This window comes from Rhinoderma darwinii, chromosome 1 (genome assembly GCF_050947455.1).
Source record: "Rhinoderma darwinii isolate aRhiDar2 chromosome 1, aRhiDar2.hap1, whole genome shotgun sequence".
NCBI lineage: Eukaryota > Metazoa > Chordata > Amphibia > Anura > Rhinodermatidae > Rhinoderma > Rhinoderma darwinii.
This window is the reverse complement of record NC_134687.1, coordinates 208,862,300-208,878,087: the sequence shown is the minus strand read 5'-3', so window position 1 is coordinate 208,878,087 and position 15,788 is coordinate 208,862,300. Positions and strand designations below refer to the sequence as shown.

General features: G+C 43.9%; 1 protein-coding gene and 1 long non-coding RNA gene across 8 annotated transcripts in view; one reads left to right on the top strand and one right to left on the bottom strand.

The window, feature by feature from the left end:
- Positions 1-6,632, bottom strand: part of SEC31A (SEC31 homolog A, COPII component) — a 79,858-nt gene extending 73,226 nt beyond the window's left edge. For 5 of the 6 annotated variants that reach the window (XM_075861212.1, XM_075861246.1, XM_075861220.1 and 2 more), the window contains exons 1-2: positions 6,093-6,632; positions 1,627-1,706 (exon numbers count right to left, since the gene is read on the bottom strand). In XM_075861212.1, the coding sequence (XP_075717327.1) occupies positions 1,627-1,705 (79 nt within the window). In that variant the 5' untranslated portion in view covers position 1,706; positions 6,093-6,632. The remainder of the gene's footprint in view (positions 1-1,626; positions 1,707-6,092) is intronic. The other variant, XM_075861237.1, reaches the window with a different exon arrangement.
- A 93-nt stretch (positions 6,633-6,725) lies between these two features.
- On the top strand, positions 6,726-14,799 carry LOC142739732 (uncharacterized). Of its 2 annotated transcripts, none has more exons than XR_012880614.1 (6): positions 6,726-6,777; positions 7,933-8,027; positions 9,049-9,239; positions 13,838-13,908; positions 14,161-14,198; positions 14,653-14,799. It is a non-coding gene; the product is annotated as an uncharacterized LOC142739732 (long non-coding RNA). The 2 variants fall into 2 exon arrangements; XR_012880613.1 differs by lacking the exon at positions 6,726-6,777 and adding an exon at positions 6,835-6,855.
- The last annotated feature ends 989 nt before the right edge of the window (positions 14,800-15,788 follow it).

The following is a 15,788-nucleotide window of genomic DNA, read 5'->3' as shown; positions in this document are numbered from 1 at the left end:
ATGTGTATGTGTTATTTGTTTTGACACTTACTAAATAAAACCACTTTTTGGGCAAAAAAAGTAGTTTTATTATATTTTGATTGTAAATTTTGTATTTTTTTTTGGCCTAACAGGCATTTGCTGAAGGCAGACCTGGGGGCCTTTGTTAGGCCCCCGACTGCCATGGAAACCCGACAGCGCCCCTCGATTTCTTTGCGGGGGTGATGATAGGGTGACAGAGGGATCTCCCTCCCTCTGTCAAACACATTAGATGTCGCTATTGACAGCGGCAGTTAATGGGTTAAACTACCGGAATCGGAGCGCGCTTCGACTCTGGCAGTTGTGTATAACAGCTGTGCTCCTGCCGCTGATCGCGTGGGTACACTGGCAGTACCCACGCGATCAGAGGACGGATATATCAGTCCTATTGCGGGAACTAACTCCTGCACAGGACGGATATATCCGTCCTTCGTCGTAAAGGGGCTAAATAGGGCAGAAATACTCTTTAGCAGAACTTTGTGCAAGAGGTAACAAACAGACGAAAAGGAGGGGAGGTCTGTGAGAACTGCCAGGAGGGATTTGATAGGTGATGATGTAATCCTGTAGTTCACAGGAAGTTCTCCACATAGGGGAGACCGACTTCCGGTCTACACAGAAAAAGAAGCTCTGTGCTGGTGGTCAGACAGATCACATGACACTGCTTTTCATAATGAAAAGTTTTATAATGTATGGAAGCAACTGAGCTGCGAGGAAACAAACGACACGGCTACGATATTAAAGGGAAGGTCAGCTTTATATGTCCAAATAAAAAAAATAATTTAATGCTGAGGACGCCCAGGTGTCCTAAAGACTTAGGGTATGTGCACACGATGAGAGGCTTTTACGTCTGAAAAGACAGACTGTTTTCAGGAGAAAACAGCTGCCTCGTTTCACACGTAAATGCTCCTCCTCGCATTTTGCGAGGCGTCTGCGACGCTCGTAAATCTTGAGCTGCTCTTCATTGAGTTCAATGAAGGACGGCTCAAATTACGTTGCAAAGAAGTGTCCTGCACTTCTTTGCCGAGGCAGTCAATTACGCGTCGTCGTTTGACAGCTGTCAAACGACGACGCGTAAATTACAGGTCGTCTGCACAGTACGTCGGCAAACCCATTCAAATGAATGGGCAGATGTTTGCCGACGTATTGTAGCCCTATTTTCAGGCGTAAAACTAGGCATAATACGCCTCGTTTACGCCTGAAAATAGGTCGTGTGAACCCAGCCTTAGTATTTAGGGCTCAAATATGCTTGAGCATCCACATATAAGCACGATGGTTACAAAAGAAGAGCATCAAACATTATTTGAATACAGATTAAAAAGATGCACATATCTAAAAATATATCATATTCATATTTTACCAAATTCTAAAGACAGCGATCCTTCAACAGGTCCCACTTATTACTATATGAGTTAAACTGATGCAAAACAAATGTGCCCTAAAAGTGCTTCCTCATAGAAGGGGAGCGGACGTATGAATAAATGTTCTATGCACAATAATGAAATGTTGCAATACAACTTCCTTAGAAGATTCTACAGAAACACAAGTACATATAAGAACGCAGGCAGAAAAACAATCTTTGGTGAATAAAAAATACTAAAAGGTACTCACCTGTTGCTAGGTATATGGGATGTTGGTGAGAGGGGCTCCAGGCCTGCATGGCAGTACGGTCAACTTCTTTTAGCTTCATTCTACATAGAAACAATCCAAAATTATTAGGCTTACTAAGACTTGTGATGGACACACTGTCAGCCATCGGTCCACACAGCTCTTCCCCCCGCGGAGGGTCATAAGTAGAGGATCAGGGGACAAACTAAAAAATTGGGGTATGTAAACAATGTGGCAGATTTACTAATTCTTAGTTTTGAACAGTATAAACTTAGACAAGCCAGTCAGAAAATGTACCAAATTTATCAAAGTGGTGCATACTGGATGATGAATTTGGCACTTTTCTCTTCCTTATACTACCTGTTAGTTCGGCGCACGCTTCCGAGAATGGAACGGCTCCCGTTCGCATTCTCTATTCACTATGGGGTTGTATGTGCCGTATAGCATCTCTGTATGTGTCGTTAATCCACACATACAGAGATTTAAAAAAAAAAAGGCAGCCCCCATAGAGAAGTAAGGCCCCATGCACATGACCGTGCCCGCAATCACGGCCCGCGATTGCGGGCACGGCCGGCCGCTGACTGACAGCCGCATTTTCGGGCCGTGCTCCCATACAAAGTATGGGAGCACGGCCCGCAAAATGCGAAAGAACGGACATGTTCCATAATTCCCGGAACATTTCCACGGCACTGACACCCTTCCGTAGTGCTACGGAAAGGTGTCAGTGTTCAATGAAAGTGAATGGCTCCGTTTTTGCGGACCGCAATTGCGGTCCGCAAAAACGGAGGTTTTTTGCGGTCGTGTGCATGGGGTCTAAAAGTATGAATATAGTAAAAAGTAAAAAATGAGAACACAAATAAATACAATTTATGTTAATATTATATTAAAAGCAATAAAATAAAAAATGCAATAGAAACAACATGTGTATATACCCTTAGGTGTCTTAGATACCATTCTTAGAATACAAAGGGATTGCAGGTAAAAGGCTTCCAGTTCATCCACGTGGACATGCCCTAAAGAATAAACTGAAATTTGCACTTTGAACCTGATCTGCTAGAGCAGAACTTATCAGCGATACGCATTAAGCATATTTGTAAACGCACCTAACCGGGGAAAAAAATAGTCAACGTCCTCCTTTCTCAACTGTGACCTTTTACACAGGATTAAAACACCAAGATCATAAAAAACATTGAAAGATCGAGTAAAAGATGGCAATCACTGGCCAGTGTAAACACGTTCAGCAAGACATTGCCCGCTTGTCGTTGGCGGCCTATTGATTTTAGACCGGCAGATATTGCCCGTGTATAGCACTTGTAAACCGAGTCGACATTACAGCTTGTCGATCGTCGCTCACGTTTAGTATGGGGATGAACAATCGTTACTCGGATCGCTCGTCCCCGTGCATTTGCATCACGTCGGCAGCACATCTCCGCTTACACAGGGAGATGCGCTACTGACTAGCAGCCGTTTCTTTTAGCTGCATACAAGATGTGATCAGCTTCTCTACTCAATCATCGGCTGATCTGATTTTATTTTGAACAATCAGTTTTTTCCTTGTAAAAGTAGTAAAACATAAAAAAAAACGATGTAAATTTGGTATCGCTGTAATCGTATTGACCCCCAGAATAAAGTTAACGTGTCATTTTTACCGCACAGTAAACACCGTAAAAACAAAACCCCCCAAACGATTGAGGAATCACAGTTTTTTTTACTATTCCACCCCACAAATATTTTTTCTCCAGTTTCCCACTACATTATATGGTACAATCTCCAACTGGTCCCGCAAAAAACAAGCCCTCATACGGCAATATTGATGGAAAAATACAAAAGTTATGGCTTTTGGAAGATGGGGAGGAAAAACAAAAGCGAAAATCCAAATAATGGCTGCTGCGGTGGGAAAGGGTTAAAATGTACCAATCTTTGAACACAAAATCTAGAAGGGTAAAAAAAACAAACGTTTTAGGGATCTAAACGTACAATTGCCTTTTACTGGAAACTGTGCTCTAAGGCCCTGTTCACACAGAGTTTTTTGACGGAAACCGCTCCGCAAAACTCGTCAAAAACGGCCGAAAATACCTCCCATTCATTTCAATGGGAGACGAAGGCGGTTTTTTACCACGAGCTGAAAAAACGCCTCGCGGTAAAAAGAAGCGACATGACCTATCTTGAGGAGGTTTCCGCCTAGAAAACATCATTTCAATCATGGGAGACGTTCCGTAAATGTAGCCTTAAGTCTTATTCAGACGAACGTGTCCGTTTTGCGCGCGTAAACAACGCGTTTTTCCTGCGTTGCAGTTCCGTGTGGCATCCGTGTATGGTGCGCGTCTGTCATCCGTGTGTCACGCGTTTTTTACGCCAGCAATACAAACTTAAGGAGGTGGTTTTCTTTAGCAATTGTTGCGTGAATCACGGACAGCACATGGATGACATTCGTGTGCTGTCCGTGATTTTCACGCACCCATTGACTTCAATAGGTGCGTGATGCACAAAAAACGCACAAGTATAGGACAGGTAGTGAGTTTCACGCAGCGAACGCACGCTGCGTGAAAAACACTGAATGTCTGAATGGCCCCATTGAATTGCATAGGTCCGTGTGACGTCCGTTGTTTTAACGCGCGTATCATGGACGTGACATACGCTCGTGTGAATAAGGCATTACTGTTATAATGGACAACTGACAATGTTAAAATGCCTGCAGCAAATCGCACACCTATACATACAAAGTGAAAAAAAAATAACTATGTAAAGTAAACGGATAGAACCGTGCGTGGGATCAATTTTCCGCAGTCTGACTGCAGATTAGTAATGGAGGTTTCATGGGTTTCACAAGCTCGGAGAATCAAGTTAGGCCAAAGCCTGATGCAAAGGTCAATAGAATTCCAGGTGGCACACGGCGGCCTTGTAACATTCATGTTTTATTGGCATCCACTTAAGCACCATGTCAGTATCTTTGTATGGGCGCATGGAGATGTCTTTGGCCGAGAGGTAACAAACGCACATGGTTTTATCCTTCTTCGTGCCCGTGCACTTGTAAAAACCACCCAGACGAAAACCGCATTGCCACGATTTTTGGGGAGTTTCTTTACCGTGCGGCCTAAAATGTTCCATGTAAATGAATCCAAAAGTTTAAGATATTTCATTCAAGTTGTGGCAAACACCGAGCCCCCCGCGGTTCTACTCAAGCACCTTAGATCACCATAGGGTACTTCGCTAATCTAAGTTTGAATCAGGAGAACCGCGAGGGTATCCGTGTTGGGGCCTATTACAGATTTGTGAAAACACTCTCAGGATGGGCATTAATGAGATGATAACTAATCTGGGACTTGGTGAGCAACGGCCCTCATGGTAAAGGGATCGTCTCATCGATGGCTGCAGCGGTTAGTGACCTAATGAACGCCCGACCATGTAATACATGGGCAACCCAGGTCCGCCAGTGTCAGAGCCTCTTTGTTAGTGGCTCTCTGCTTTGGCTAATAGAGGGGTCCGGGAATTTTCTCTAATATCCATACACTCTAATAGGGCATATGGAAAGGGCTTCTTTCTGGTGAGAAAATCCCCTCAATGTTATTATCCGATTCTTACGAATAATACAAATATACGGCAACGCGATATATACGGCTATATACAATTAAAACTAGGTCTACACAGCGACAACACAGGTCGCACGGCCAAAGATCAATGTATTATCCTAGAGTCGAAAGCGGATGCTTTGCGACCCGCAGGTTGCCGCGACACGACAGCCGCAAGAAATCCACATTGATGTATTTCTTGCAACTACAGTTTTGCAGTAACTTGCGGTTCGCAACGCAGCCACATTTACTTTTTATAACTGTGATGCAACCAACGCAATACTGCGATTATGCAGCGATCTTTGCGAGGCCAAAGTCGCCACGTAGCCCTAGCCTAAAGCGCATTATTGGCCCCCCCGATAATGCTGGATTTAAATGTACAGATGTTGGGTGTTATATACGTAATCCCAGGTACGCCGTCACACACACACGTTCTGCAGAATAAAGTGTTCCGATCACACATGGCGGTTTCCCATCACAGGGTCAATCTTTGCTCTTCTTCACTTTATACGATGATCTCCGACATCCGCGACTCTGGCGCTTTGGATCACTTTGTGTAATTGTACCTTTATTGAAAGGTTTATATAAAAAGACTTCTTCAGGTACAGATGTGGCAGATCCATGAGTAACTTTAATAGAACGGGATGGGGTCGCCACAACATCTGGGTACTCTACCAATGTACCCACCTGTATAGCCTGGTGACATTTCATAGCTATTACACATACTCCTGAGCTGTGCCCTACATAACATAACCCACATGCGAGCACATCTTCCAGCACCAGCAGCTGACACATTTGCACGTCTCCAGAGCAGCAATCACTACTGCCCCTCTACTCTAAAGTGCCAGCCGGGTACATCCGGAGCACTGAGGTAACCTGCGCTGATGCCCACACACTCACCTGTCTCTAGACCAGTCTCCACCACAGGAAAGGAAGGGGACTAGCCTTCTACACACGTAGGCACTACGACGACTTCTGATAAAGCCGGCTCACAGGGTAGAGGCTGGCACAGGAAATGTCATAAAACCGGGGTATGAAGGAGGGTCCCCGGGTAATACCCTCTCAAGGGGCGACAGGTGAGTACGGCTCACTCCGGCTGTTCTAGTGCTTACGTCCCTTCGGCCTCTTCCCTGCCCGGCTCTTCAGTTCCCAGCGCCTCCCCTCCACGTCCAGCTCAACGTGGCAACAAGAACTCCGCCCACAAAGGCCTACAGCGCCAGTAAGACTACGGTAGTACCGTACAGCAGCCCATGTACACGCAGGCGCAGCCATTCATAGGGTAACTGCCCCGCTCTTACACGTCTCTTGTTTATTTACTATTGTTCACACTATCGAGCAGCCCTCACTGCCCATCAATTCACGGTACATAAACCTCAGTACTATTAGCGGTATAAAATATAAATAAACAATGTTAGCGCCAGAAACAAACATGGCTGCCGTGTGTAGACCGGAAGTGATGCAGCAACTTCCGTAAAACGTTGATCCTGGCGCGCCGCCGCTGCGCACGTGACCTTTTACGTTTATACGTTATAACCTCGTGGCAGAGGACGGTCCGGCCATTTCAGCCTGGCTCTCGGAGTAGGAGGTGAGTGGTTTCTGTAGGTCAGCGCTCTTTATGGCCTACTCGCCTTCTTGTTGGTGATTAGTGATCCGTGAGCTTGAGGTAACGTAGGCCTGTATTCTACTGCACTGTGTTTTACGGCTTTTTTTTTTTTTTTTTGCTAGGGAAATGTAAATATTACCCATTTTATTTCAGAATCGCATTTAGCCCAGGGCTGCAGGGTGACCTATGTTTTGTAACTCAGCCGAACGTTGTCCTTTCTGCTGACTACGGCTGGACAAAATCCAAACTGACCGATCACGATTGCCAGACAGTGGCCTCTGCCATCGCGAGTCAGGCGAACTTTCCAACTATGGTTGGCCGGATTTCGGTTGAGCTTTATTTTGCAGCATGTAGTGCGAGCTCCCATGCCGTATGTTGTGTTCTTGTCTTAGATGGATTTGTCGGTCCATTAGGCGGAGTTCACGTGTTATGGGCAAATGCATTGCTTTCCTGTGGCAAAACACTTCGTGCACCGGATTGTTGCGGCAAACAAATGCATATTGACTAACGAGAACCCAGCCTTAAGAATTGTAAGATATTCACCTGTGTCTACCGTCTTAAACTAGTGCTGATTAACAATACCGCTTGTCTCTGTTCCCCATACATCTGCAGCATGTTGGCGGTGCGCTGCCGACTAGTCCCCCCCTATTATCTGGTCCTTGGGGTTTACGCTGGGAGGGTCTGCAAAAACGGATCAATATAGGACATGCAGTGAGTTTCACGCAACAGGCAGACGCTGCGTGGTAAATCACGTGACTGAATAGCCCCATTGATTTGCATGGGTCCGTGTGCTGTCCATTCTTTCAACGGACCGCACACGGTCAAGGAGCGCTTGTATAATAATGGCTGTGAAACGGCCCTAACATTGCTGATGTGACTATTTATTATCTGACTCGACATGTAGCCTCCGGCCTTTTTGCTAGTGTAATACTATGGGAATCGGCCTCTGTACCGTTGGCACTTGTAGATCCCTCCACATCCAGTGATTAAACTCTTTCTGCTGTTCACATCATGACTGCTGTGATTAGATCTCTTTAATTATGAGGATGTGATCTGGTGAAAAACTGATCTTAAAAATGTCAAGAGATTAGAGTAATGTGTTTGTTTTTTTTTTGTTTTTTTTCCGGTGGATGCCAGATATGAAAAAGCATCCTTTGATGTTACGTGAGAAGGTCTGTGAATTATGGAAGCCTCCGTGATTGGTTATGGCACCTTGCATGGGACCAAAATGAGTAAGTATGTTGCATGTTATGAGGTATAGAAATTGTCTGCTGATTTATTTCCAAGAATATGCCAAGTGGTGTTGCCAGTGACGTCCAAATACGCACAGATTTCACGTTAACCAGCATCCAGTGATGAAGCCTTTTTACTGCTGTTCACATCATGATTTTACTGTGATTAGCATTTGACTGGCTGAGGATGACTAGTTCAGTTATTTGAAGCCTACATCCAGTGATTCCCTTAAAAAATCACACAAGCTGTACTGTGTCAAAGTGTAGCTGGGGAGAGAAGCACACAGGACGAGGGGGTGAATCACACCGGCTGTATCTGTCTAGAGAAGATCTCCCAAATCAGACTGCCGGGGGAGGGGGGAAAGCCGTGTCAGCACAGGTGAGAAGAGGTCCTTTCATGGGCTGTAGAAGGGGAAAGCAGTATCGGAATGAAGCTGTGCTGATACATGAGCCAGTGAAGACAGCAGCATCCTGGACACAGAACTCACATCCAACCTTTATTACTGGGAGGGACATGAAACGAGGAGCAGGTTATAAACTGCAGATCTGGTTCAGACAATGAAGAAATCTGTTCATATTTCTTCATTATATTGCTTTTAATATGACACCTTATTTAATTATTGTTTTTTACTCTATGAATACTTTTACTTTATGGGGGCTGCCATTTTTTAAAATCTCTGTATGTGTCAATTAACGACACATACAGAGATGCTATACGGCACATACAGCCCCATAGCGAATGCGAACGGGAGCCGTTACATTCTCAGAAGCGTGCACCGAACTAATAGGTAGTATAAGGAAGTGAAGTGCCAAATTTATCATCCAGTATGCACCACTTTGATAAATTTGGTACATTTTCTGACTGGCTTGTCGAAGTTTATACTGTTTAAAACTTAGTATTAGTAAATCTGCCGCATTGTTTACATACCCCAATTTTTTTAGTTTGTCCCCCTGATCCTATGATATGTGCATCTTTTTAATCTGTATTCAAATAATGTTTGATGCTCTTTTGTTACCATAGTGATTATATGTGGATGCGCCGCTCCCACACAGACCAAAACGAAGCTCGTTCGTCGAGTGAAATCCGGCGCCATTTTCATGTGGACCGGAAGTCGCTGCCCGAGACAGTAAGATGACTTTCGGCCATATGTTCAACGAAGCGAAGGCGCAAGAAAGGGGAGCGTAAACCAGCGGAGGTGGCGACAGGAGCAGGTAATTTTATGTTCGTGTATGTGATGTGTGTATTATGTTCGTGTGATGTCTGCTGAGCTCTGTATCTAATCCTCCTACACTGCAGTCGCTCAGAAAATGGCAGCACACAGTGTAGGAGGTTTGAAGACATTCAAACCCTTCCTTCTCCTGGCACCAGCCAGAAGGGAGGGGGGATTGTGTGAGGACACTAGAGGATCAATGAGGTTGCTTTACCACAGTAACCATGCTGCAATTTTGGGAACTGCTCCCTCTAGTGGCCAGCACATGGAAATGTTATAAATTAGAATCTAAGTTATAATTCCTGACTTGTGAAAAAATTAAAACAATGTGTAATCACTTAACCCCTTAGTGACCACTAATACGTGTTTTAACGTGATTCACTACTGGGCTTTAGGCTAGGCTGACGCCTTTTCACGTCAGCCTAGTCTAAGTCCTGCACGGGTCTCCCGTGCAGGCAGGAGCCGGGGCTCTGCTGTCTGATGACAGCTGAGCTCCTGCTCCAACGCCCGCGATCGAAGTTTACTTCGATCGCGGCCGTTTAACCCGTTAAATGCCGCCGTCAATAGCGACCGCGGCATTTAACTTTGTTTACAGAGGGAGTGCGCTCCCTCCGTCACCCATCGGCGGCCCGCGAATGAAATCGCGGGTCTCCGATGGGGTGTCATGGCAGCCGGGGGACTGATAAAAGCCCCCAGGTCTGCCCTGGACATATGCCTGTTAGGACGCGCCGGAGGCACGTCCTAACAGATTGCCTGTCAGATTTACACTGACAGGCAATAATGCTCTGGTATACGAAGTATACCAGAGCATTATAGCAGCGATCGGAATATCGCACAGTAAAGTCCCCTAGTGGGACTAATAAAATCAGTCATCAAAGTGAAATAAAGATTATTAATAAAAAGTACAGTAAAAAAATAAATAAAACCATTTTTTTCCATAAAAAGTGGTTTTATTTAGTAAGTGTAAAAAATAAAAAAAAGTACACATATGTGGTATCGCCGCGACCGTAATGACTCCATTAATAAAGTTAATATGTAATTTAAACCGCAAAGTGAACACCGTAAAAAAAAAACGCCAAAAACTATGGCGAAATTGCAATTTTTTTCCATTGCCCCCCAAAAAAAGTCATAATAAAAATGAATCAATAAGTCCCATGTACCCCAAAACAGTACCATTCAAAACTACGTCTTGTCCCGCAGAAAACAAGCCCAAAAAATCACTACATTGATGGAAAAATAAAAAAATTACGGCTCTTGGAAAGCGACGATGCAAAAACAAATAATTTTAGTTCAAAAGTGTTTTTATTGTGCAAAAGTCGTAAAACATAAAAACCTCCACATATGTGGTATCGCCGTAATCGTACCGACCCATAGAATAAAGGTCACATGTTAATTACGTCGCACAGTGAACGGCGTCAATTTAAAAACGCATAGAACAATGGTGGAATTTCAGGTTTTTTTTATAATCCCCCCCAAAAAGGTTAATAAAAGTTAATATAAAAATTATATGTACCCAAAAATGGTGCCATTAAAAAGCACAACTAATCCCGCAAAAAACAAGTCCTCATACAGCTATGTAGACGAAAAAATAAAAAAGTTATAGCTCTTTGAATGCGACTATAGAAAAACGAATAAAATAGCTTGGTCATTAAGGCCTAAAATGGGCTGGTCACTAAGGGGTTAAATACTGATTGTTAACTGGAAAAAAAATAACAATTTCTAGCGACACAATCCCTTTAAAGAGGCTCAGTTTCATACTTTCCTATCTCCTACCTAAACTAATAACTGCTGTTGTAGATAACTTTTTATTTATTTTTATTTTATTGGTGACCGTTACGATCATGTTAACATTTATGCAACATTTTTTGTAACAGCCCAACTGGGCTTTTATTTATTTATATTTTAAACATCTATGTTCATAACTTGGATGTGATCGGTAACAGCTGGATCCTGCATGTCAAACACAGGACCCACTGTCACTGAACCAGTCAGTCCTGCTGACCTGACCGATTCTGGTTTCTGCGCTGTTACAACGTCTATGTATCAGGATACAAAAGTGGTTTTATTTTTACTGTAATATTTTTTCATTTAATTTTTTTCCTACTAGGCGTTCACCATGCGATCTGCTGACCGCTGATATAATGCTTTGGTATACCAAAGCATTATTGCCTGTCAGTGTAAATCTGACAGGTAATCTATTAGGCCATGCCTCCATCATTTGCTGAAGGCAGACCTTGGGGCCTTTGTTAGGCTGCCATGGAAACCCGACGGTGCCTCGCAATTTCTTTGCAGGGGTGACAGAGGGAGCTCCCGCCCTCTGTCAAACGCATTAGATGTCGGTCGCTATTGACAGCGGCATTCAATGGGTTAAAATGCCGGAATCGGAGCGTGCTTCGATTCCGGCAGGAGCCAGGCTGTGTATAACAGCCGTTCTCTTGCCGCTGATCGCGTGGGTACACTGGCAGTACCCACGCGATCACAGGATGGATATATCCGCCGTCCTGCGCAAACTAGCAGCTGCAGAGGACGGATATATCAGTCCTTCAGCGTTAACAGGTTAAAGGGAAGCTGTCAGCAGTTTTTACCCCTTACTGGGACGGTGAGAGCAGTTAATGCGAAATCCGTTTGCTGCTGGTGCCGCAAGCTAGGCTGGCCCATGATCAGTCATGAGAGTTGCAGCATCGTGAAATTTACGTTTAAATGTTCCTGCGCTGCAATCGCAAATACTAACTCAGCAGTCTCCTGATTGGATGCTAGAGCTGTCTCAAGGGACGGTCTGGCAGCATTCAGTGAAGATATCCCTGAACATTTAACATGCAGGGGCCACCTTCGTGGCACATGCGATTGTGGCACCAGAGACCAAGCTTAGATTCTTCAGTAACGCTGCTCTTCACGTCCTGTATATAGCACTGTCAGCAGCTGCTTGAGGGGGTCAAAACTGCTGAGACTACCTTCTTTAAGGGTATGTTCACACCACCGATTTTCAGGCCGTAAACTTACGAAAAATCGGACGCAGAATGCCTCCAAACATCTGCCCATTGATTTCAATGGGAAAACGTCATTCTGTTCCGACTATGTTCACAGAGTTTTTAATGTGGAAACCGTGCCGCAAAACGTCAAACAGCCCTAAAATGCCTCCCATTAATTAATGGGAGGCGGGGGCGGTTTTCTCCCGCGAGCGGTAAAACCGCCTTGCGGAAAAGAGATAATGCCCTATCTTCGGGCGTTTACGCCTCTGACCTCCCATTGACATCAATGGGAGGCAGAGAAAGCGTATTTTGCGGCGTTTTATGCCCACGGTGATCAATGGCAGCAGGCAAAAAACGCAGCAAAAATCTGGAAGTTTGAGGCAGATTTTGATCTGTCTGCGCGCAAACGGAATTTGAGGCAGAAATTCCGCCTACAAAAAACAGTGTGAACATAGCCTTAGGCTATGTTCACACGGGGTATTTTGCCAAGTTTTTTATGCGGAAACCGCGTCGCAAAACTCTGCAATAACGGCCCGAAAGCGCCTCCCATTGATTTCAATGGGAGGCGTCGGCGTCTTTTTCCCGCGAGCAGTGAAACAGCCTCGCGGGAAAAAGAAGCGACATGCCCTATCTTCGGGTGTTTCCGCCTCTGACCTCCCATTGACTTCAATGGGAGGCAGAGAAAGCGTATCTCGCGCTGTTTTATGCCTGCGGCGCTCAATGGCCGCGGGCGAAAAACTCTGAAAATCGGCGCGCAGGGAGAGGAATATCTGGCTCAAACTTCCAAACGGAATTTTGAGGCAGATATTCTTCCTGCAAAATACCCTGTGTGAACATAGCCTAAGGGCGCTTTCACATGTGACATGGCAGTTTTTTGTGACTGTTTAGCAGTCTGCAAAAATGTTTTAACATGACTTGCAGCTGTTTTTGGGTGTGCAGTTCTTTCAATTTTATTTCACCAGTGTTGCTCAGTAGAAATTGGCCTCGTGGGAAAATTAATTATTCAATGCGTGAAAGGACCCAAACAGTTCTATATATTTATAGTCCTATATACTAGCCTATAAGGCCAGGCTTTAGTCACTTCACTCGGCTGACCAACCTGTAACTTTTTTTTTGTTTTGGGTATTTGAAAGAGTTGCCTATTGACAGGTCACTTTAGGAGCTAAAATGACTACTTTTGTTTTTGATCCTAGACAACCCTTTAGGAAAGTCAGTAATGTATGCAAACAGGACATTGGGGGAAATGGCATAAAATTATATAAGCGGCATTCCTTTTTAATCCACTTCTGCTGTTGCTTCCTTCCCAGTCTGGTCTTTGTTTGTTAGTCTTGCTTTTTTTTTTCTCAAGTGGCACCGTGCCTGTCCATTGGCAGTGGTATTGCCGTTCAGGCCCATTCACTTGACGGGGATTTTCTGCAATACACAACACAGCCAAAGGATACAAGTTGCACGGTTTCTGGAAGGAAAGTGAAAGCTTTCCACACTAATGGTGGTGGATGATATTTTCAACTGCACATGAAACTTTTGCATAGTATCCTAACATAATGGATAGGTTTGCAACATGATATTCTGTGAATGTTCTCTTTCATATATGTAAGTTGAGCTCTAAATTGTTGCCTTTGTGTTTTAGGCTTCTATGTGTGGTGGTCAATCCTAGGGATGTAGAAGCAGAAATCACTGGAAAAATCCTGGTCCATAAAGGTAATAAAATAACTAAATTATTTCCTGATCTTTAATAAAACCACGATGGAATATTGTGCAGCTTTACATGGAGAACATTATTATACGCATTGCTCTTTACCTTTGTCCAGTGATTAAACCCTTTTACTGCTGTTCACATTATGATGTACATGATTATTTATTTTTCACATATGAGGACAAATTATTATTTTATTTTATTTTGTTTAAGCCTTTTCAGTTTTAATATACTCTTAAATTTGTTCTGTTTCATAGGGTGAAAAAGAAGCATTGACTATCTCACAGAATCACAGGTAATTTAAATACTCAAGCATCCCCCTACAAATGTTTAAAGTATATGTATGCGCTCTGGCCAATCTGAGTATATTACGCTCCATCAGTACTACACTGTAAAGTGCCCACTAGACTTAAGTTGGAAACCATTAGGCTCCGAAATCCTTATCTGCACAAATCCAACTGTTTTTTTTTTTGTTTTTTTTTGCTTTTATAAATCTGCATTAAGTGAGCAAGTAAAACTGAGCTTTTTGCCTGAGTCTGACATAGCACTGTTCCCCTTTGGGTTAAAGTCTCTGACTCCATTGTCTGTCTTCATGCCAGTGTGGGATGCGGTCCTCTGACATGCCAGAAGATGGTGGAAAAAGTCCTTAGTTTAGAATCTGTCCTCCTAGAATTCATAATTTAGCAGCTTTAAACCTTTCTAACATCTTTAGTACAGTGGTTAATAACTTATTTCTTTTTTTTTCCCAGATTGATCTTAAAAGGAAACACTGATGCCAGCGTTTGTCAATTTCACGGACTGATGTCGGACATGAATTTTCTTTGCATGTTTATCTTGTACAAGTTAAATGCTAATAGAAATAATATAACATTAAAATTCTAATTTATAAAAATGAACTGCATTTTCTTCACTTTTACATATTATGCTATTCATCTTTTACAAACTAATCCAGCTTAACTGGTTGCCGACAGGACGAGAATGCTCCTCCTGAGCGGCGGGTACTTCGCGCTAGGGCGAGCATTCTCGTCCTGTGTGACAGCCGTCTGTGCGCGTGATCGAGAGCGGGGCAACGGCTGTAATACACAGCCACGGCCCCGCTCTGACAGCGGAGAGGAGAGAAACCTCTTTCCGCCGTTAACCCTTTGAACGCTGCGATGAAAGCTGATTGCGATGTTCAAGGAGGGGGGGACTGCACTTTGATCGCGTCACAGAAGATAACTGATGCGATCAAAGCCCACAACTCTTATGGCCAGACAGCCCAGGGTCCATTGAAGGACCCCAGGGCTGTCTGAACTTATTTCCTGTTAGGGCATAAAAAAACATATTAAAACTGATGCAGAACTGCTTTTTTTTTTTTTTTTTCCCCCGAAATAATTGATAGAAATTAAATGATTATGTAGGTACCATTTTTTTGTTACACATACATAAAGTACAACTTGTCTCGCAAAAAACAGTCTCATACAACTACGTCATACAAAAAATAAAAGTTAAGTGTCGGGATGCAAAGAGGGAAATCTAAAAAAAAAATTGTTCTGTCCTCAAGGCCAAAATTGGCTGTCCTTAAGCGGTTAAAGACTATACTGTATAATGGTCACTCCTTTTCCAAATGACACTTTACATGGCTTTAACCTCAACGCCGATGGACGGATATAGCAGCTGCTAGCTGGCTCCTGCTGCAACTGCCGGAATCGTAGCTAGCTCCGATGTCGGCAGTTTAACCCATTAAATGCCGATGTCAACAGTGACATCTGTGTTTGACAGTGAGCTCCCTCTTTCACCCCATCGGCACCCCCGTAAAATTGCGGGTTGCCGTCGGGTTTCCATGGCAGCCGGGGGCCTAACAAAGGCCCCCAAGGTCTGTCTTCAGCAAATGCTTGTTAGGCCA